A 15,113-nucleotide genomic window follows, 5' to 3' on the forward strand; every position below is an offset into this window, starting at 1 on the left:
ATCTGAGTATTATAAATATTTATGACTACTTTAATTTAATTTTTTTTTTTTGCAATGACTAGAATAGAAAACCAATTACAACTTTCCTAGTATAAATTTTTTATTTACTGAAGTCCAAGTGTTATAAACATTCATGAAAAAAATTAATCTTTTAATTATTTAATTTTTAACTTACTTATAATTTAGCCTCTCAACTATCATTTGTTGCGACTCAATCCCTCAAATTTTAAATTGTTTATAACTCACTCTCTCAACTTTTGACTTGTCTATAGCTCACTCCCTCAATTTTTGTTAATTCTCTTTTTTCATGTTAACTTAAATCACACATCAAATAGTAAGAGAGAGTATTTTAAAATAAGATATAAATATTTCTTTTATCTTTCTTATTTAATAAGGATAATTTAAAAAAATTAAAAAGTAAAAATTGAATTATAAGTGAATCAAAAATTAAAAAGCTAAACTATAACAAGTTATAATTGAAAGATTGAATTACAAATGATTTAAAAATTAAAAAATTAAAAGATTAATTTTTTTCAATATCCATGAATAATTTAATTTAAACAATGATTATTTTTCTCCTGATAATAACTAAAATCAAAACAAGTAACTGCTGCGTTAATTCAAATTGGGAGTATTTTAATCATTTTACCAAAAAAAAAATCATATCAAAAAGAACCTATAAACTTTAAAAAAATTTATGATTTTTTGTGAGGTCTTCATTATCATTTACATATTTTAAGAAGATTTTTCTGCTATTTTCCAAGTAAATAATAACTTAAGGAAATATCCGTAAAATCTTCCTCAAACTGAGTCAATAGCCAATATCCTTTTTCATTTTGGGTGAAATGCCAAAGGCCAATATTCTTGTTTATTTCAAGTTTTCACAATTTTGACGATTAAGAATGAAAATAAATCAGATAATGACTTAAAAATTCCTTTATTTTGAAAGTTCTGAATATTTGAATACACACATATCAACATTCCAATATAATTGGTTATATAAAGTGGATATATTTTAAATTCTATATATTGAATATATTCAAACATTTTAAGGTGGAATAGAAATTGCAGACAAGCATGAGATACTGCATATCAAACTTCCACATAATATAATCCCTTTTTTTTTTCTTACCGAAACATAATATAATCCCTTGAAGCTACCAATACTGCCATTATGTTAGTAAGGAAGAACAGCCCATTATCTTTTACTCAAATGCTTCCCTGTAAATCCAATTCAGCTGGAATTCACATGGAAACCCAAAATAATATCTAAGGGGACATATATTACTCATTAACACAACAATCCTGAAAACAATGGAGAAGCCGTAAGCACAAGAAAAGAAATGCATATACGCGTCCAAGGGGCATCAAGTTTTCTCATATCTTGGCTCCTTAGGCTAAAGGTAAAACGTCTCTTTTCCAGAAAAACTGACGCTCATGAGATGTAAATGACAGTAATTGTTTGTTTCTAAACCATGATTCTGCGCTACTCTGGATGGTTGTGACAACAGCGAGTCACAGCAGCAAGAGCCAGAATAAAAATATCATACAGTATGAACTGTGTGCTCAATCACCAAAGCTTAGATTTTACCCAGAAAAGCAGGAAGACAACTCCAAGTACGATAGCAACAGGGGCCCACTTACGAATCAGAGCCTACACTCAAGATCGGATTTGCAGTTATATATTTGCAATATTGTGTATAACTACAATCAAGATATCAACCAGAAGCTTGAAAGGAACTGATCACTTCCAAACAAATGGCAGAATTATCTGTACGAAGTGGAAAAAGAGAGGTGGTAAATAAAGACAAGAAACGGTGGACCCTTCTGATGGAAACGTCAGAGAAACCAAATAACAGAAGGCATATGTAATCGTGTTCCTAGGATTTTACAAATGAATAACCATACATCATGTCATGTGACAAAACAAATTTGTATTGCAGATTTATAATTCTTTATTTTTTGGTGTACATTATGAATTTATAATTCTATTCAACAACTGAACGCAAAAAATTAACTATAGAGTAAAAGTAATTTGCAACCAGCACATACAAAATGTTTATCGAAATGAGCATTGAACATATATGATGTCTTTCATTAGCAAGTTTAAATTGTCTCTTTTTTTCAGGCCAAAAAAAAAAATTGTCTCTTTTCTCTAACAGACTAACACCCTGTTTGATTAGTGCAAAGGAAGGGCTCCCTTTTCCTTGCGTAAAAATTAAAATGTGTGATTCCTATATACTTCTGTCATCACTCTTCAAGAGTAATTGTCTCTTTCTAGTACCTTTCCTCAAATAAGTCAGGGCAAAAAGAAACATTGTTCAGATGCAAATTCACTTTTTTAAAAAAATTCTATTCCTTTTACATTCCCAAATTGATAAACACAGATGGAACAACGATATGTTATAAAATGGCAATTACATACCCATCCACCATGCCATGTCCTATTCTACTAGTTTTCAAATTTAGTGTGTGCCTGTCTCTATCTTGTGTGTCATGCTTAAAGGTCTAATGCACCATTGTTTCAGATAGGTCACAATCAATTGATATCAATCAGCAGTGACAAATAAGGAAGACTACAATACCAATATAAGCTAGATATCGTGTGCATGACACTACACTCTAAAAGACTAACCTGGCGATTTAAATCTCTTGCCTTATCAGCATATATGCGGGATTCTGATGATAAGCGGCTGGACATTTGGCTAACCTCTGCACATTAGCATTTAAATCAATTGTAGAAGTATGCTCGTGGCACAAGATATCAGCAGAAAAAATATGCAAAAGCTAAGACAATCCAGATAATAGATTAACATCTTACGGTCCAACTGTTCACCGACACCAAGAACTTCTTGCACATTTCGTGTCATTATCTGATGGACTTCATAGAGTTCATCATTCAACTTTGCAATATTGCGCTGGGTATGGGTGTCCTGGTACAATTTCTTTGTTTTCTGTATAAATGTGTCTTTTTAAGAAATTAAAAATGAAAAAAAGAAAATTAAGCACCAGCAAGAAATGAGAACAATCCTATGAATAAAATAGGATAGGTAATGCAAATGAAGAGAGCAGGCATGAAATGTGATATCTACCAAACTTAATGAAGGCATAAGGTCTGGCAGCAGTTTCAATTTGAGACCCATTAACACGCTCAAACTCATTCCTAAGATCTTCAAGATATTGAAAGGCTAGCTTCTTAGGGTAAGCACGGTCACACATTGTCAAGTAACAGACACGTCCTTCAATAATATAACTGATGGATTGTCAAGGCAATCATCGTTCTTTTAAATCAAGTCAAACACAAAGAAAATGTAACTCTCTCTCTCTCTATACACACGCACACATATATTAAGTTTTCAAAAAGTTGTAGACAAGAACGTATTGTGAAAACTTGAAAAAGCAGCAAAGTTTTGAAGCTTTAAGATAGTATCACATTTTGCAAATGCATATCAACATATCAATATAAAAACTCTAACAAACCACAGTATTCATAAGCCATGAACAGCACAACTCATTTCTTAGACTCTGCAATGCATGGGACCCACATCTAGTTATATAGAAAGTAACTATCTTAATTATCATTCAACAGGAAATGGGCGTATCACCAGCACTAGGTGGTTTTACTCATTTGGTGTTGGTCCAATAAACAAAGGAAATGAGAGACAACAACCTACCAAAACAAAAGGTAAAAATGGTAGCCTCTTATAATGTTGAGGACCAATAGATTTATGGCTATCAAGAACAAAGGAAGACCTCAGGCAAGCATATATTATGCATGTACAGCGTATATTGTGTATGGCCAGGAGGCCTAGCATCCTTGACATGAACAAAACATAATACCAAGATAGAAAATTAAAGAACAACCACTACAGACACTTCCATAATTCTCAAGAATTCATCACTGTTCATTGTTAATCTCTGGGAATACCATCACTTAATAAATATCAATATGATGTTACCCTTGGTGATTAGATGTATTTAATAATACAATGGTGGTACATGTAAAATAACCAAGCAATTACCATTCTATCACCACTCCACAAAACAGTCATGAAACCTAAAGGCACAAGGATACTGGAAAACATAAGGACCAGTTTCAATTGACATCCTTGATGCCTCATGTTGTCCTCTTGAGAGGTTCTTAAACAAAGCCTTAACTTGCTGTTTGTAAAACTCAGCATCTCTAATATCACGACCGTCATCCAGTCCCTCAGCTAGAGGAAGACCATCAGTAACACGAGCAATCATAGTCAATTTAACCATCTTTTTAAGTTCACCACGTCCCTCTTCTTTGCTCAGAACTCTCCAACTAAGGCACAATACACTGCAACAGTAGTTCATGAACAATAACAGACCATGTTAGACTCAGGAATAGAAACAATAAAAGGATAAAATGCACAAATATACAGATCTTTAGCTTCTTCTTTTTAATAAATATACAAATAAACTTAATTAAGAGATATTGGCCCACACTTCAGTACTAGCACCAAAGGACCCCTTAGTGCAAATGGTGTTAACAATTATCTCAATCACTATACTACATTTCTTACCTAATAGACACGTTTCTAGGTACATAGCACAGATTTCAACAAATGAGCACACCGACCATGGCTTGGAATAGTGTAACCCACTATAAATCTTATTTTGGACAGTCAAACAAGCACAAAAACAGGCATGCTGATTCATGATTATTTTGACAACATGGGAAATTCAAAGAACAGAAACTTGTCTTCCAGTCCTTTCCATGATAAATAATAGCAAACTGCAGTAATTTTATATTGGCCTAAACATGCCCCATTCAATTCACCAAATTCTTTCAGCAAAGCCCTCTATGAAAGATGATATGATATATACAGTGTCTTAAGAAGTCAAGGACCCATATTATGCTCCGGATAACCCATCTAATCTCCAACACTTAGCCTAATGCAGCAACACGAAAGTAATACAAGCCATAATTCATATGCCACATAATTAACATCGCCTAGGACCTGATTATAACACTTCATTTTCTTATGTTATGCGGAGTGGACATTGTAATTTGTAATTAGGTTTTACTTTCTTCGAGCGCAACCTAAACGAGATGCTGAAACCAAGTGTGTTATTACGTTATTCGGATCTGATACGTTTGCATCATCAATTTTAGCGATACAGAATGAAGAAATATCTGGTTGTCAGTGACGGATGGGCGCATGAATCCAAATTTTGTCACTTTCCCTCTTCATTTCTGAAAAAACATTAAAAAGACCAATATTTTCTAGTTCTATCATTTTCTCGAACAACTTCGCAGTGAAGAGTGGAGAATTGATGAGAAATGAAAGCAATGAAGAAGATGCCATGATCATAGGCTCAGAAATGAGAAAAAGGGTGAAGCAGATAAAGAGTGAAGCAAAGAAAGGGATACATTGAAAGTGGAAGAAAGGGCTAACCTAACAAAATGAGAAGCGAAGGGGGGGCAAACGGTGGCCGAGCTGCTCAGCTATTGCCGACGGTCGTTGTCTCCGTAGTGATACAGCCGGCTGCCGATCTATGAAGTGCTGAAGAACGACGGATCAGACTCAGATGGACCCGAGAGCAGACGAGATCTTCGTTTTCGCGTTTCGAAGAAATAAGAAGGGAAAATTAATATTTTATCCCATTAATTTTGCAAAATCTTAAATTAGGTTCTATTTTTTTCTTTTAATAAATCCTCATAGTTTTTTTTTCATAACATAAATCCTCATAGTTTCATGCCTGTTAGAAAGAATGAAAGAGCTAGTTGCTAGTGTTAATAATTAGTGGATGGTACTCAAATTTATATAAAAGACATCACATGCAAGAAATTTAAATCTTACATCATATATTGCACCCAAAAAAATTTTGGGGTTTGCTGCAGATGTATTTGGTGAAAGATTAGTTTATGGTGTGGTGTTTTAATTAAGCATGCACTTGAAATTGAATAAATATATAAATATATATAACCTAAAAAGGCGAGAACCTACCAATGGTTCTATTTAAAATATATATAATATATTAATATATATATATATGTGTGTGTGTAAGTGTGTGTGTAATATATTAACATGTAAATTTTATCATAAGTGGAAGGTTGTGAATTTAATTTCACTTGCAATTACTAGTGCTTGATTGTCTGCCCCTCTTGTTCTCACTTCTCAGTATTTGCATCAAAGAAGTCAAAGCATTATTTTTAAGATCATGAGAAATTTGGTTTTGGTTGGGCTCCAATACTTCACAGAGTTGGCTTCTCTCTATTGAGAGAAACCTCCCCTGCCTCTCCACTCTAAGCTATCCAAATTAAGATCATATATTTTTAATTTTTATTTAAAATTTATATTTTTTAAAATAAAAAATATATAACAATTGTAAAAAAATTAATAAATATATTTATCAATCTAACGGTCTAGGTTTAATATGGGTGTTTCAAGTTTAATATTAAATTTTTTTAATAAGTTTATTACTCTATTCGGAATATATTTATACTATCTAAAATATATTTAAAAAGTTAATTTAAATTTTTAATATTAAATTTGAACCATACATATTAAATCTAAACTGTCAAATTAATAAGTATATTTACTAAATTTTTTTATATATTTTTATTTCAAAATACAAATTTTAAATAAAAATTAAAAAGATCTAATATGAACAATTCAAATTTGTCCTCTACCTCAATGGAGAGATAGAGGCGAGGGAAGCTGACTCTATCCCTCACACATGTTGTATAGAATTGTTGCAAATGCTCAACACCAAGCTCGCTGCTGCTTGGCTTCCAATGGTTTATCTCTTACTTTCAGTGCATGCATTTGACATCTTGCATCTCTGATATATGATTTTCCTCAACCTCGACTTGCTTGTTTGTCCTAACAAGCACGACTCTAGGCGTCACTCTAGCTTCTGCAAAAATCAACCTCTGTGATTTGTGAATGATGCTCAAACTTGGGGGAGTAGTGTTCAATGAATGAATGTTGAAGCCAAGGGAGGTGAGTGCCATTCAATTCTGTGTGTGGACTGAGCACAGCCATGGACGAGTCTGGCAGTCATTTTTCTTTTTCTCCTTTTTTCCCTTTCTTATAAGAGGTCAAATATTATAATTAAATATTAAAAGGGTACCATATGTAATAAAAAGTGCTAAACTCAAAGCATTAAAACATGTTCGAAAAGAAATCAACATAAGCAAATATCAATGATATGAAAGATGGCTAGCATGAAAATGAGATCCATTAACAGTACTCATAGGATGTTATACGTTGAGAATGTTTAGGCTTATGAATCATGAGGGGTCATGCTGGCCAATCTTGGTTTGTTGAATCATCATGATAAGCTATGTCCGTGTATATGTGTTTAGTTAGATGTTATTGAGTGTCCCACAATCTCTTATCAACATTCAACATAAACTAACTATATAAGTATATATAGATAAAACTAGTCTTAGTGCTTATATATATATATATATATATATATATCTATGTATATGTATGTATGTATGTATGTATGTATGTATGTATGTATCAATTGGAGTTTATTTAGTTTATTGAATTTATTGAATCATAGGAATTTTATTTAGTCAATTGTAATTCTTCATGGAAATGACAGATTTAGCCTCATTAATTTATTTTAAATGGGGATGTGCTCTAAAACATACCGAAGCAATTTCATAATATTGCCATACATGTATACTAAAAACTGGTTTCATTTTTATAATTTTTATTTAAAATTTCTTAAATTGCCCGTGCTTTTCCGCTGGTTATATTATGGCATTAGTTGAGAATTGGGTATCATATATATATATATATATAGAAGTTAAAACTAAATTTAATTTAATATATATGGTTAACTTAGTTTTAACCATAATCAATAATCATTATATATATAAAAGTAGGGTTAAAGGCGATAAAAGAATGTCACATATTTATTTTTAACTTTATTACAATTATGTATTTTGAAATATCTTTCTTAAGATTTTGTGCTTTGGAGTTCGTTCTAAGATGGTTTATTATTGTTTAATATATATATATATATAATATATTATTTAAATTTGTAGTTAGGTACAGTATAAATTATTAATTTTTAGACATATATAAAGATTTTTTTTACATATTTATAATTCAAATTTGATCATATTTGAATTCAAATTAATATCTTATCTATTTAAATTTTTCAACCACCTTAAATATATGTCAAAAATTTAAGTTCATATGATCGAGTATAAATATATATATATATACATACTAGAATTCAAATTTAAATTGATATCTATTTGTTTAAATATCTATGAGAAGGAATTTGTGTTTTTGGAGAATTATAAATATAATAAAGTATAAACATTAATCTGTTTAATAATTTGAATTTCATGATTTTAAATTTCATGTATTATAAATTTCATAATATAGATATTAATCTATTTAATAATAAAGTATTTAGAACTACCATTATTTATGGAGAATATTATGATGTTAAATTTTGGAGAATTTAATATGTTGAAAAGACCCTCATGAAGTTAGTTAAAATTCAAATATCTTAAATATCTATACTCACAAAATAAATATTTAATATCTATCATCTTGATTTTTAAAAAAAATCACCCATTAATTTTCCTTCTCCATTCAGCCTTATTCAATCATAAATTACTAGGTTAAGCTAATACTACATTTCACACTTTTGCGTTCAACTCACCCCTCTAATTACATTAGGTTTATCTCCTCTCGACTCTTATTTATATTATCTATAACTTCTATATTTGAGATCTACGCGATTCATACCATCAACACAACGAAATATGGCTAGGATGTTTTATATTTGGAGATTGCCAAGTAAAAATGTATCAGAAGAATCCAACAATATTGAATTAGCCTTTCAAGATGTTAAAGTAAGCATTTATATCTTTTGTATTTCTTTTTTTATAATTTAGATCTCATCATGTCCAATATATTATATTTATCTTATCTATGGGACAATAGTGTTATAAGGTGATCGGATTTCTACAATCATTTAGAAGCCTTTTGTAAAATGTTTTGGAAATAGACTGCATCATTTTAAAATATATGAAATTTCAAAACTTGAGGTCTCTCAGTGCTCTAGATCATATAGGACAATAAATCAATCTTACAAAATTAGCCTATCAATTCTATTTATTTAATAACAATTCCATATAATATGATAAGTTTTTAAAAATAACTAGCCTGGAGCCTGTGTGTTGCATGGGCTTGACCTAAGGTGACAGTGTTATACGATTAAATTGTTTTTTTCAAATACTTTTTAATCAATCATATTGAACATGTCAAATAATTTGGACAAAACAATTAACATGAGTTAATGAAATACAATAAATTTATTTATATATTTTTTTAAAAAAACTTCCTTTTGCCGTTATTCATGTTTCATGGGAAATTAAATCTCAACTGGCTGGCAAACAACAAAGAAGTCAATTTTTTATTATAATTTATTATATTTACTTTAAAAAAATTTAGGATTTATTTTTAATATATTAATAGATATTACAAAAAAAAATTTGGATATTATTTTTTATGAGCTTAATTTGGCAAAACTTGAGTCTTATCAGCATGAAGAGATAGTTTTATGCCAAAAGTTAAGCGAGGGGATAATCATTAGGCATGGATTTCTTGATGGATTTATCTAAAATTTTTCTCATCAATGTAGCTTTTTTCTTGATTTTTTTAATTAATTTTGTACTTTCTTATATATATATATATATTGGCCAACTCTTATATATTTTTATACTAATGAAATTATTGAAATAAGAAATAATTTAATTTAATTTTTTAGATATGTACTCCCTTTATCCCTATATATAAATGTTTTTAATTAAATCATACAACTGATAAAAATTGATTATCTAATTAAAAGCACCTCAACATTTCAATTTTATTCATAATTATTGTAAATAAAAATGATTTTTTTAAAATAAATTCATGAGAATACTTATATTTTTCTCTTTCCAATTTAATGAAAGAATAATGATCTATTTATTAAAAAAATGCTAATAACATTTTATATTTAAGGATAAAAAATGATTCTAAAAATACTTTAATAAATGCAAAACTTCAGCTAAGTACCTATGCACTTGGTACTTCCACAACATGATTACAAAGTTTACATGTGGATACCTTCAATGCACCAATAAACATATTCTTATGTCAAACGTGACCCATAGCATAGACTTGACTAAAACAGGAAAAAACAACACCACGAAACAAAATGAGAAGGTACTTAAAATATTGCGGATATCAAATTACTAAACCATGATGCGGTCACAGATTGCTCTATAGAAGGGAGGTGGAAGTGAAGCGTTGCAAAAGAAAAATGGAAATTTCTGCCTCATGTTTGATCATCTAAGATAATAAATTCTCCCTTACTGTCAAACATGCCCCAATTAAGCTTTTTAAATTGAGAAAACAAAGAAATAAGTCCACTCAATTCTGCAACAAAAAAAAAAGAAAAAAAAAGAAAAGAAAAGAAACAAAACAAAGCTTTTGAAACTTCAACAGCAGATTACATCAAGACATAAAAACAAATTGCTTATATCTAGAAAATAGAGAGAAAATGAAGCAGAAGCACATCTCTTTTTTACTGGAACCAATTTGGTATTGATTGGCCAAAAGAAAAAAAAAAAAACTCACTGCCACCTAAAAAACATATCAAGATTCTAAAGTGAAATTTATTTTTTTGCTAAGAATTTGAATAAAAAACCAAATCAAATGTGAACTCTCTATCAATAATGCATAATGTCACCGGTCTTCAGAAAAACCTTAAATCATGATTTGCTCTTATTTATGCAATCTTTGTTTCTGTGTTTCTAAAAAAAAAAAAAAAAAGAACATATCTGTTCTTGACGGTAACAGCAACAACCAACGAACACACCTAAGTGGATCCCCTTTCCCTGACAACTGATGACAAAAGGAAAGGTGGACCTACCGGCAACATGACCACCGTTTGTTAAAAAAGACGATGCCATTGCTGAAAGATCATAAAATAGATCATAGAATGTAAAACTTTAATGGATAAAACGTGGCAGGAGAAAAAAAAAAGAAAATGAAGATTAAAGGGGAAAAATCTGTTGCTTGATAAAAAATAGAGGAAGACGAACTGCAAGCAAAGAAGAGCAAATGGAACAGTCTCTGAGTTGTAAAAAATATGAAATTAAACAATTGCTATGAAAAACAGTGCAATGGAAGAACATGGAAAAGTGCAACAAATAGGGCCATAAATGGAGAAGGCGTAATCAATTAATGCTTCCATGGCAGTCTCTACGTACATTTGAAGTTTGAAAATTGGGGGGGAACGAACATGTTCAAAACTATGACTAAACCTATAGAAGTTGGATACATGTTAAATGAAATCAACCAAACGGAATGTGATATTTATATCAGATCAATGCATTGACCAGTTAGAGTGGGAGTTTATTTGTCCAATCAATATCATTCTATGAGTTTTATTAATATATATTGATGATATTGATGGTATAAATTTAATGCTAATTTTTTTTATAATTTTTATACAAAAATCTGCATTATCTAAAATATATCTGGATAATTAATTAATAAAAATTATAAAAAATTTAATATTAAATTTTGATAACTCATATTATATTTAAAATGTCCAGATATTTATTAATTTTTTTAGTTTAATATATATAAATATAAAATTAAAATTAAAAGACCCAAATTTAATAAGGGGTTAGAAGAAGGTGGGTGGAGAGGAGCAAATAATAAAAAATAAATAGATATTATTAATATGATATTTGCTTCCTTCGTTTTTAAGAAACGATATTCTTCCTATCATAAATAAATTTTTTTATTTTTTATAAATAATCTCATTAAATTTTTATTACAAATTTTTTAATTTATCCTTCATTAAATAATAATAAAATAAAGTACACTATTAAAATTATTTATATTTAATAAAGATAAAATTTAAAAATTTTTTTTTTTAAATATAATTAATAAACTTTAACTTTTTTTAGTTAAATAAACATCTTAAAAGTAGGACTAGTGGTGTTTATTTTTCTATGAAAAATGTGTAATTTCTAAATATTTGATAGCTTTTCAACTTCCCGCATCTCCCTGACGATCAGGCCTGTAAATTTCCACTACTCTTGCCCTTTTCGGCCCCGCAAGTAAGCTTGTTGGGGTTCCCTTCCTTCCTCAGTTTCGCTGCTTTGATTCGAAAAGACCCTGTTTTTTCAGCTAACTCGTACTTTAGGGCAATGGATCGTGGACGAGGTCGAACCCCACACAGTCGAGGACGTAATTCTCCAATACGACGGTCCCAACGTGCTAATGATCAATCCAAGCATCCCCATAACCCAGTAATTAACCCTTTTCTTTAATTTTTGCCCCTTTTCTTTCCCGTTTTGTTCTTCTTTTGGTGATTCTATAGTATAAACATGGGGTTCAATGCTGTTGAAGGTACGCAAATGGGGTTGCACTGCAGCGATGCGATAACATTGTTTTGAATATTTTCTCAGCCATATAATCCCATGGTTACAAGTGTGCTAATAAAAAAGAACGACGTGTGATATCAGAGAAATTAATTTATAACTGTTCTGGTATCCTGATATTCCTGTTCCATTTCTAAAGTAGCAGGGGAAAAAACTAAAAACAAAACCAAAAAGAAGTCTGAAAAATCATTTATTCTGTTTATTTTCCAACATTAAGTTTCTCTAATGCATCTAACTTGTTACTCGGTTTTGACTCTAGGGTGTGCATGGTAAGAATGCAAATGAGCCGTGCTTATACGCCTACGTTATGGTCAAAATGCTTTTTTGATTTAGAGTCCTTTATTTTATACTTACCAATGTCATTCTCTCCAAGCAAGCCCCAAAATTGAACGGATAAGTGAATTGTTGTTAGGAATATCAAATTTTGGCCTTCTATGTAGGTTGTTGGAGATGGATTTTCTGGCAGTAAATCATGTTCTGGAAAGGATGGAAGGAAAAGTTATCGGCAAAATTCAGGCCGTAGTTTTTCGCTGTGTCATGGTTCTCAAGCTTCACATTACTGTGAGCAGTCCTCCTCCTCCTCATGTGAAGGAGATGATGAATCAGTTAAAGTGACCACTTGTCAACTAGAGCAGAGAGTTCCTGACACTTCAAGTGGTTGCTCAGAGGAATTGGACAGAGAAACGGCTTCTAAATTGGTTGTAAAGGTTATTCCTTCATCATCTGTTCATTCTGGTTTCTTAATTTCTAGCTAAGCAGCATTGGGAAACCTCTGTCTGATGTCTCCAAGTTAAAATGTACTAATGTGCAGAGTGACGCTGAGCTACCTTCAAGGCAAGGTGATCCAGTTGAACATTTAGAGAGCAGGAATCCCACTATTGTCCATAAAACTGTGGAAACAGAGAATCCTGCATTGGTTGAACCATTTGACATTTGCCGTCCAAAAGAATCTGGATTGGTTTCTTTGAAAGTATCTTTACTTGTACGTAATAGAGAAAAGCGGAATGAAACCAAACGCAATATGGGTACGACAAGTAGGACTGTATTAAGGCCTGGGATGATACTCTTGAAGGGTTACATTTCATCAAGTGATCAGGTTCTTCATGCTTTCTCTCTTTTGTTACAGATCTATGTTTTTTTTTTTTTTTGGTACTATCATTCATGAATTCCTTTCTAAAACCCTTAAGTGCACACTTAGGTCAAAATAGTTGAAAGATGCCGGCAGTTAGGACTTGGTCCTGGGGGATTCTACCAGCCTGCTTATCGTGAAGGGACAAAATTGCATCTGAAGATGATGTGCCTGGGTAAAAATTGGGATCCTCAGACAAGTGAGTATGGAGACCGCAGGCCCTTTGATGGAGCAAGGCCACCCAACATTCCTGTTGAATTTCTTCAGATTACTGAGCAAGCAATTAGGGATTCCCAAGCTCTCATACAGCAAGATTCGAAAACTGGCAAGCCAGAGAAGACACTTCCATCGATGGAACCTGACATATGTCTTGTAAACTTCTACTCACAAAACGGGCGTTTGGGTCTTCATCGGGTATGTATTCAAGCATTGTAAACATATTCAAGTCACTTAGTTTGGATTAGTAACATCCCAAAAAGATGAAAAGAAAACAAAAGAACAAAAATCTTGCTGAACAAAAGTTATAACTTATAAGCGTCAAATAGCATTCCTTGCTTGTATTTCAATCCAACCACGCACCCATTTATGTTCTTTTTTCTATCAACTTGTTAAGAGTATTGCTTATTATAGTTAATGATCTTTGTACTCAGGACAAGGATGAAAGTGAAGAAAGCCTTCGTCGAGGCTTGCCAGTGGTTTCCTTCTCCATTGGAGACTCAGCAGACTTTCTATTTGGTGACGAGAGAGATCCTGACAAGGCACAGAAAGTTGTGCTGGAATCAGGAGATGTCTTGATCTTTGGTGGGAAATCCAGAGATATATTTCATGGCGTAACTGTCATTCATCCGAACACTGCCCCCAAGCTTTTGCTGCAAGAAACAAATCTGCGACCCGGCCGATTGAATATTACTTTGAGACAGTATTAAAAGATCCTGGCTTGTGTTCAGAGAATTGCATGCTGTTGCAAGTTTCTTTTGCCGTTCTTGTGTTTCATATCCTAAACAACCCGAGTCCGTTGATCACTAGATGTATGAAATCTGTCCGGATCGAGACGATTGTTTTTCGTTTATAGACTGAAAATTCAATGAATACTTAGGTTTGCAAATTTTAATGTACAAGATAGTATAATGTCCTTGGAAATGACGATGTTGCACGGCCTTTGTATTTCAGATGAATGCCTTTTGACGGCTGCAACTTATAATTACAGAACTATTTTAGTTAACTTTTATGTTGCTCTAGTCCACGTGGCTCTGGTGGATGGCCTGTCATACTGTAGAATGGGTAGCTTTTTTGTACGATTTTAGTAGGTAACGTTTTAACATAAAAGAGATCAAATGGTTAGATTGTTTCGGTAATCATGACAGTGAAAATCTAAGGAGTTTTCTGAGTTTTTTCAAGTTGACTAATGAAATCAAGTACAAGTGTACAAGCAACTAACTGTTATGATTGGATTTGGATGATTAAGATTTGTTTAATTTTTTGTTCAATTTTCATTTTTAACTTTATGATTTGAGATATTTTTTTAAAATG

General features: G+C 31.4%; 2 protein-coding genes across 2 annotated transcripts; one reads left to right on the plus strand and one right to left on the minus strand.

Annotated features, from left to right (window-relative positions):
- Positions 1-1,144: 1,144 nt before the first annotated feature.
- On the minus strand, positions 1,145-5,602 carry LOC129287673 (25.3 kDa vesicle transport protein SEC22-1). The gene is made up of 6 exons (XM_054923896.1): positions 5,427-5,602; positions 4,076-4,324; positions 3,093-3,253; positions 2,822-2,968; positions 2,636-2,712; positions 1,145-1,654 (listed from the first exon to the last, which is right to left on the minus strand). Exons 2-6 carry the CDS (start codon positions 4,261-4,263, stop codon positions 1,571-1,573), a joined length of 657 nt encoding a protein of 218 aa, XP_054779871.1. The 5' UTR covers positions 4,264-4,324; positions 5,427-5,602; the 3' UTR covers positions 1,145-1,570.
- Positions 5,603-12,058: 6,456 nt separating this feature from the next.
- LOC129288582 (uncharacterized) lies at positions 12,059-14,805 on the plus strand. The gene is made up of 5 exons (XM_054925227.1): positions 12,059-12,322; positions 12,895-13,161; positions 13,266-13,550; positions 13,653-13,997; positions 14,234-14,805. Exons 1-5 carry the CDS (start codon positions 12,221-12,223, stop codon positions 14,507-14,509), a joined length of 1,275 nt encoding a protein of 424 aa, XP_054781202.1. The 5' UTR covers positions 12,059-12,220; the 3' UTR covers positions 14,510-14,805.
- Positions 14,806-15,113: the final 308 nt, after the last annotated feature.

Source organism: Prosopis cineraria, unplaced genomic scaffold, assembly GCF_029017545.1.
Source record: "Prosopis cineraria cultivar Desert tree isolate PC_DT_omini unplaced genomic scaffold, ASM2901754v1 PC12, whole genome shotgun sequence".
Taxonomy (NCBI): domain Eukaryota; kingdom Viridiplantae; phylum Streptophyta; class Magnoliopsida; order Fabales; family Fabaceae; genus Prosopis; species Prosopis cineraria.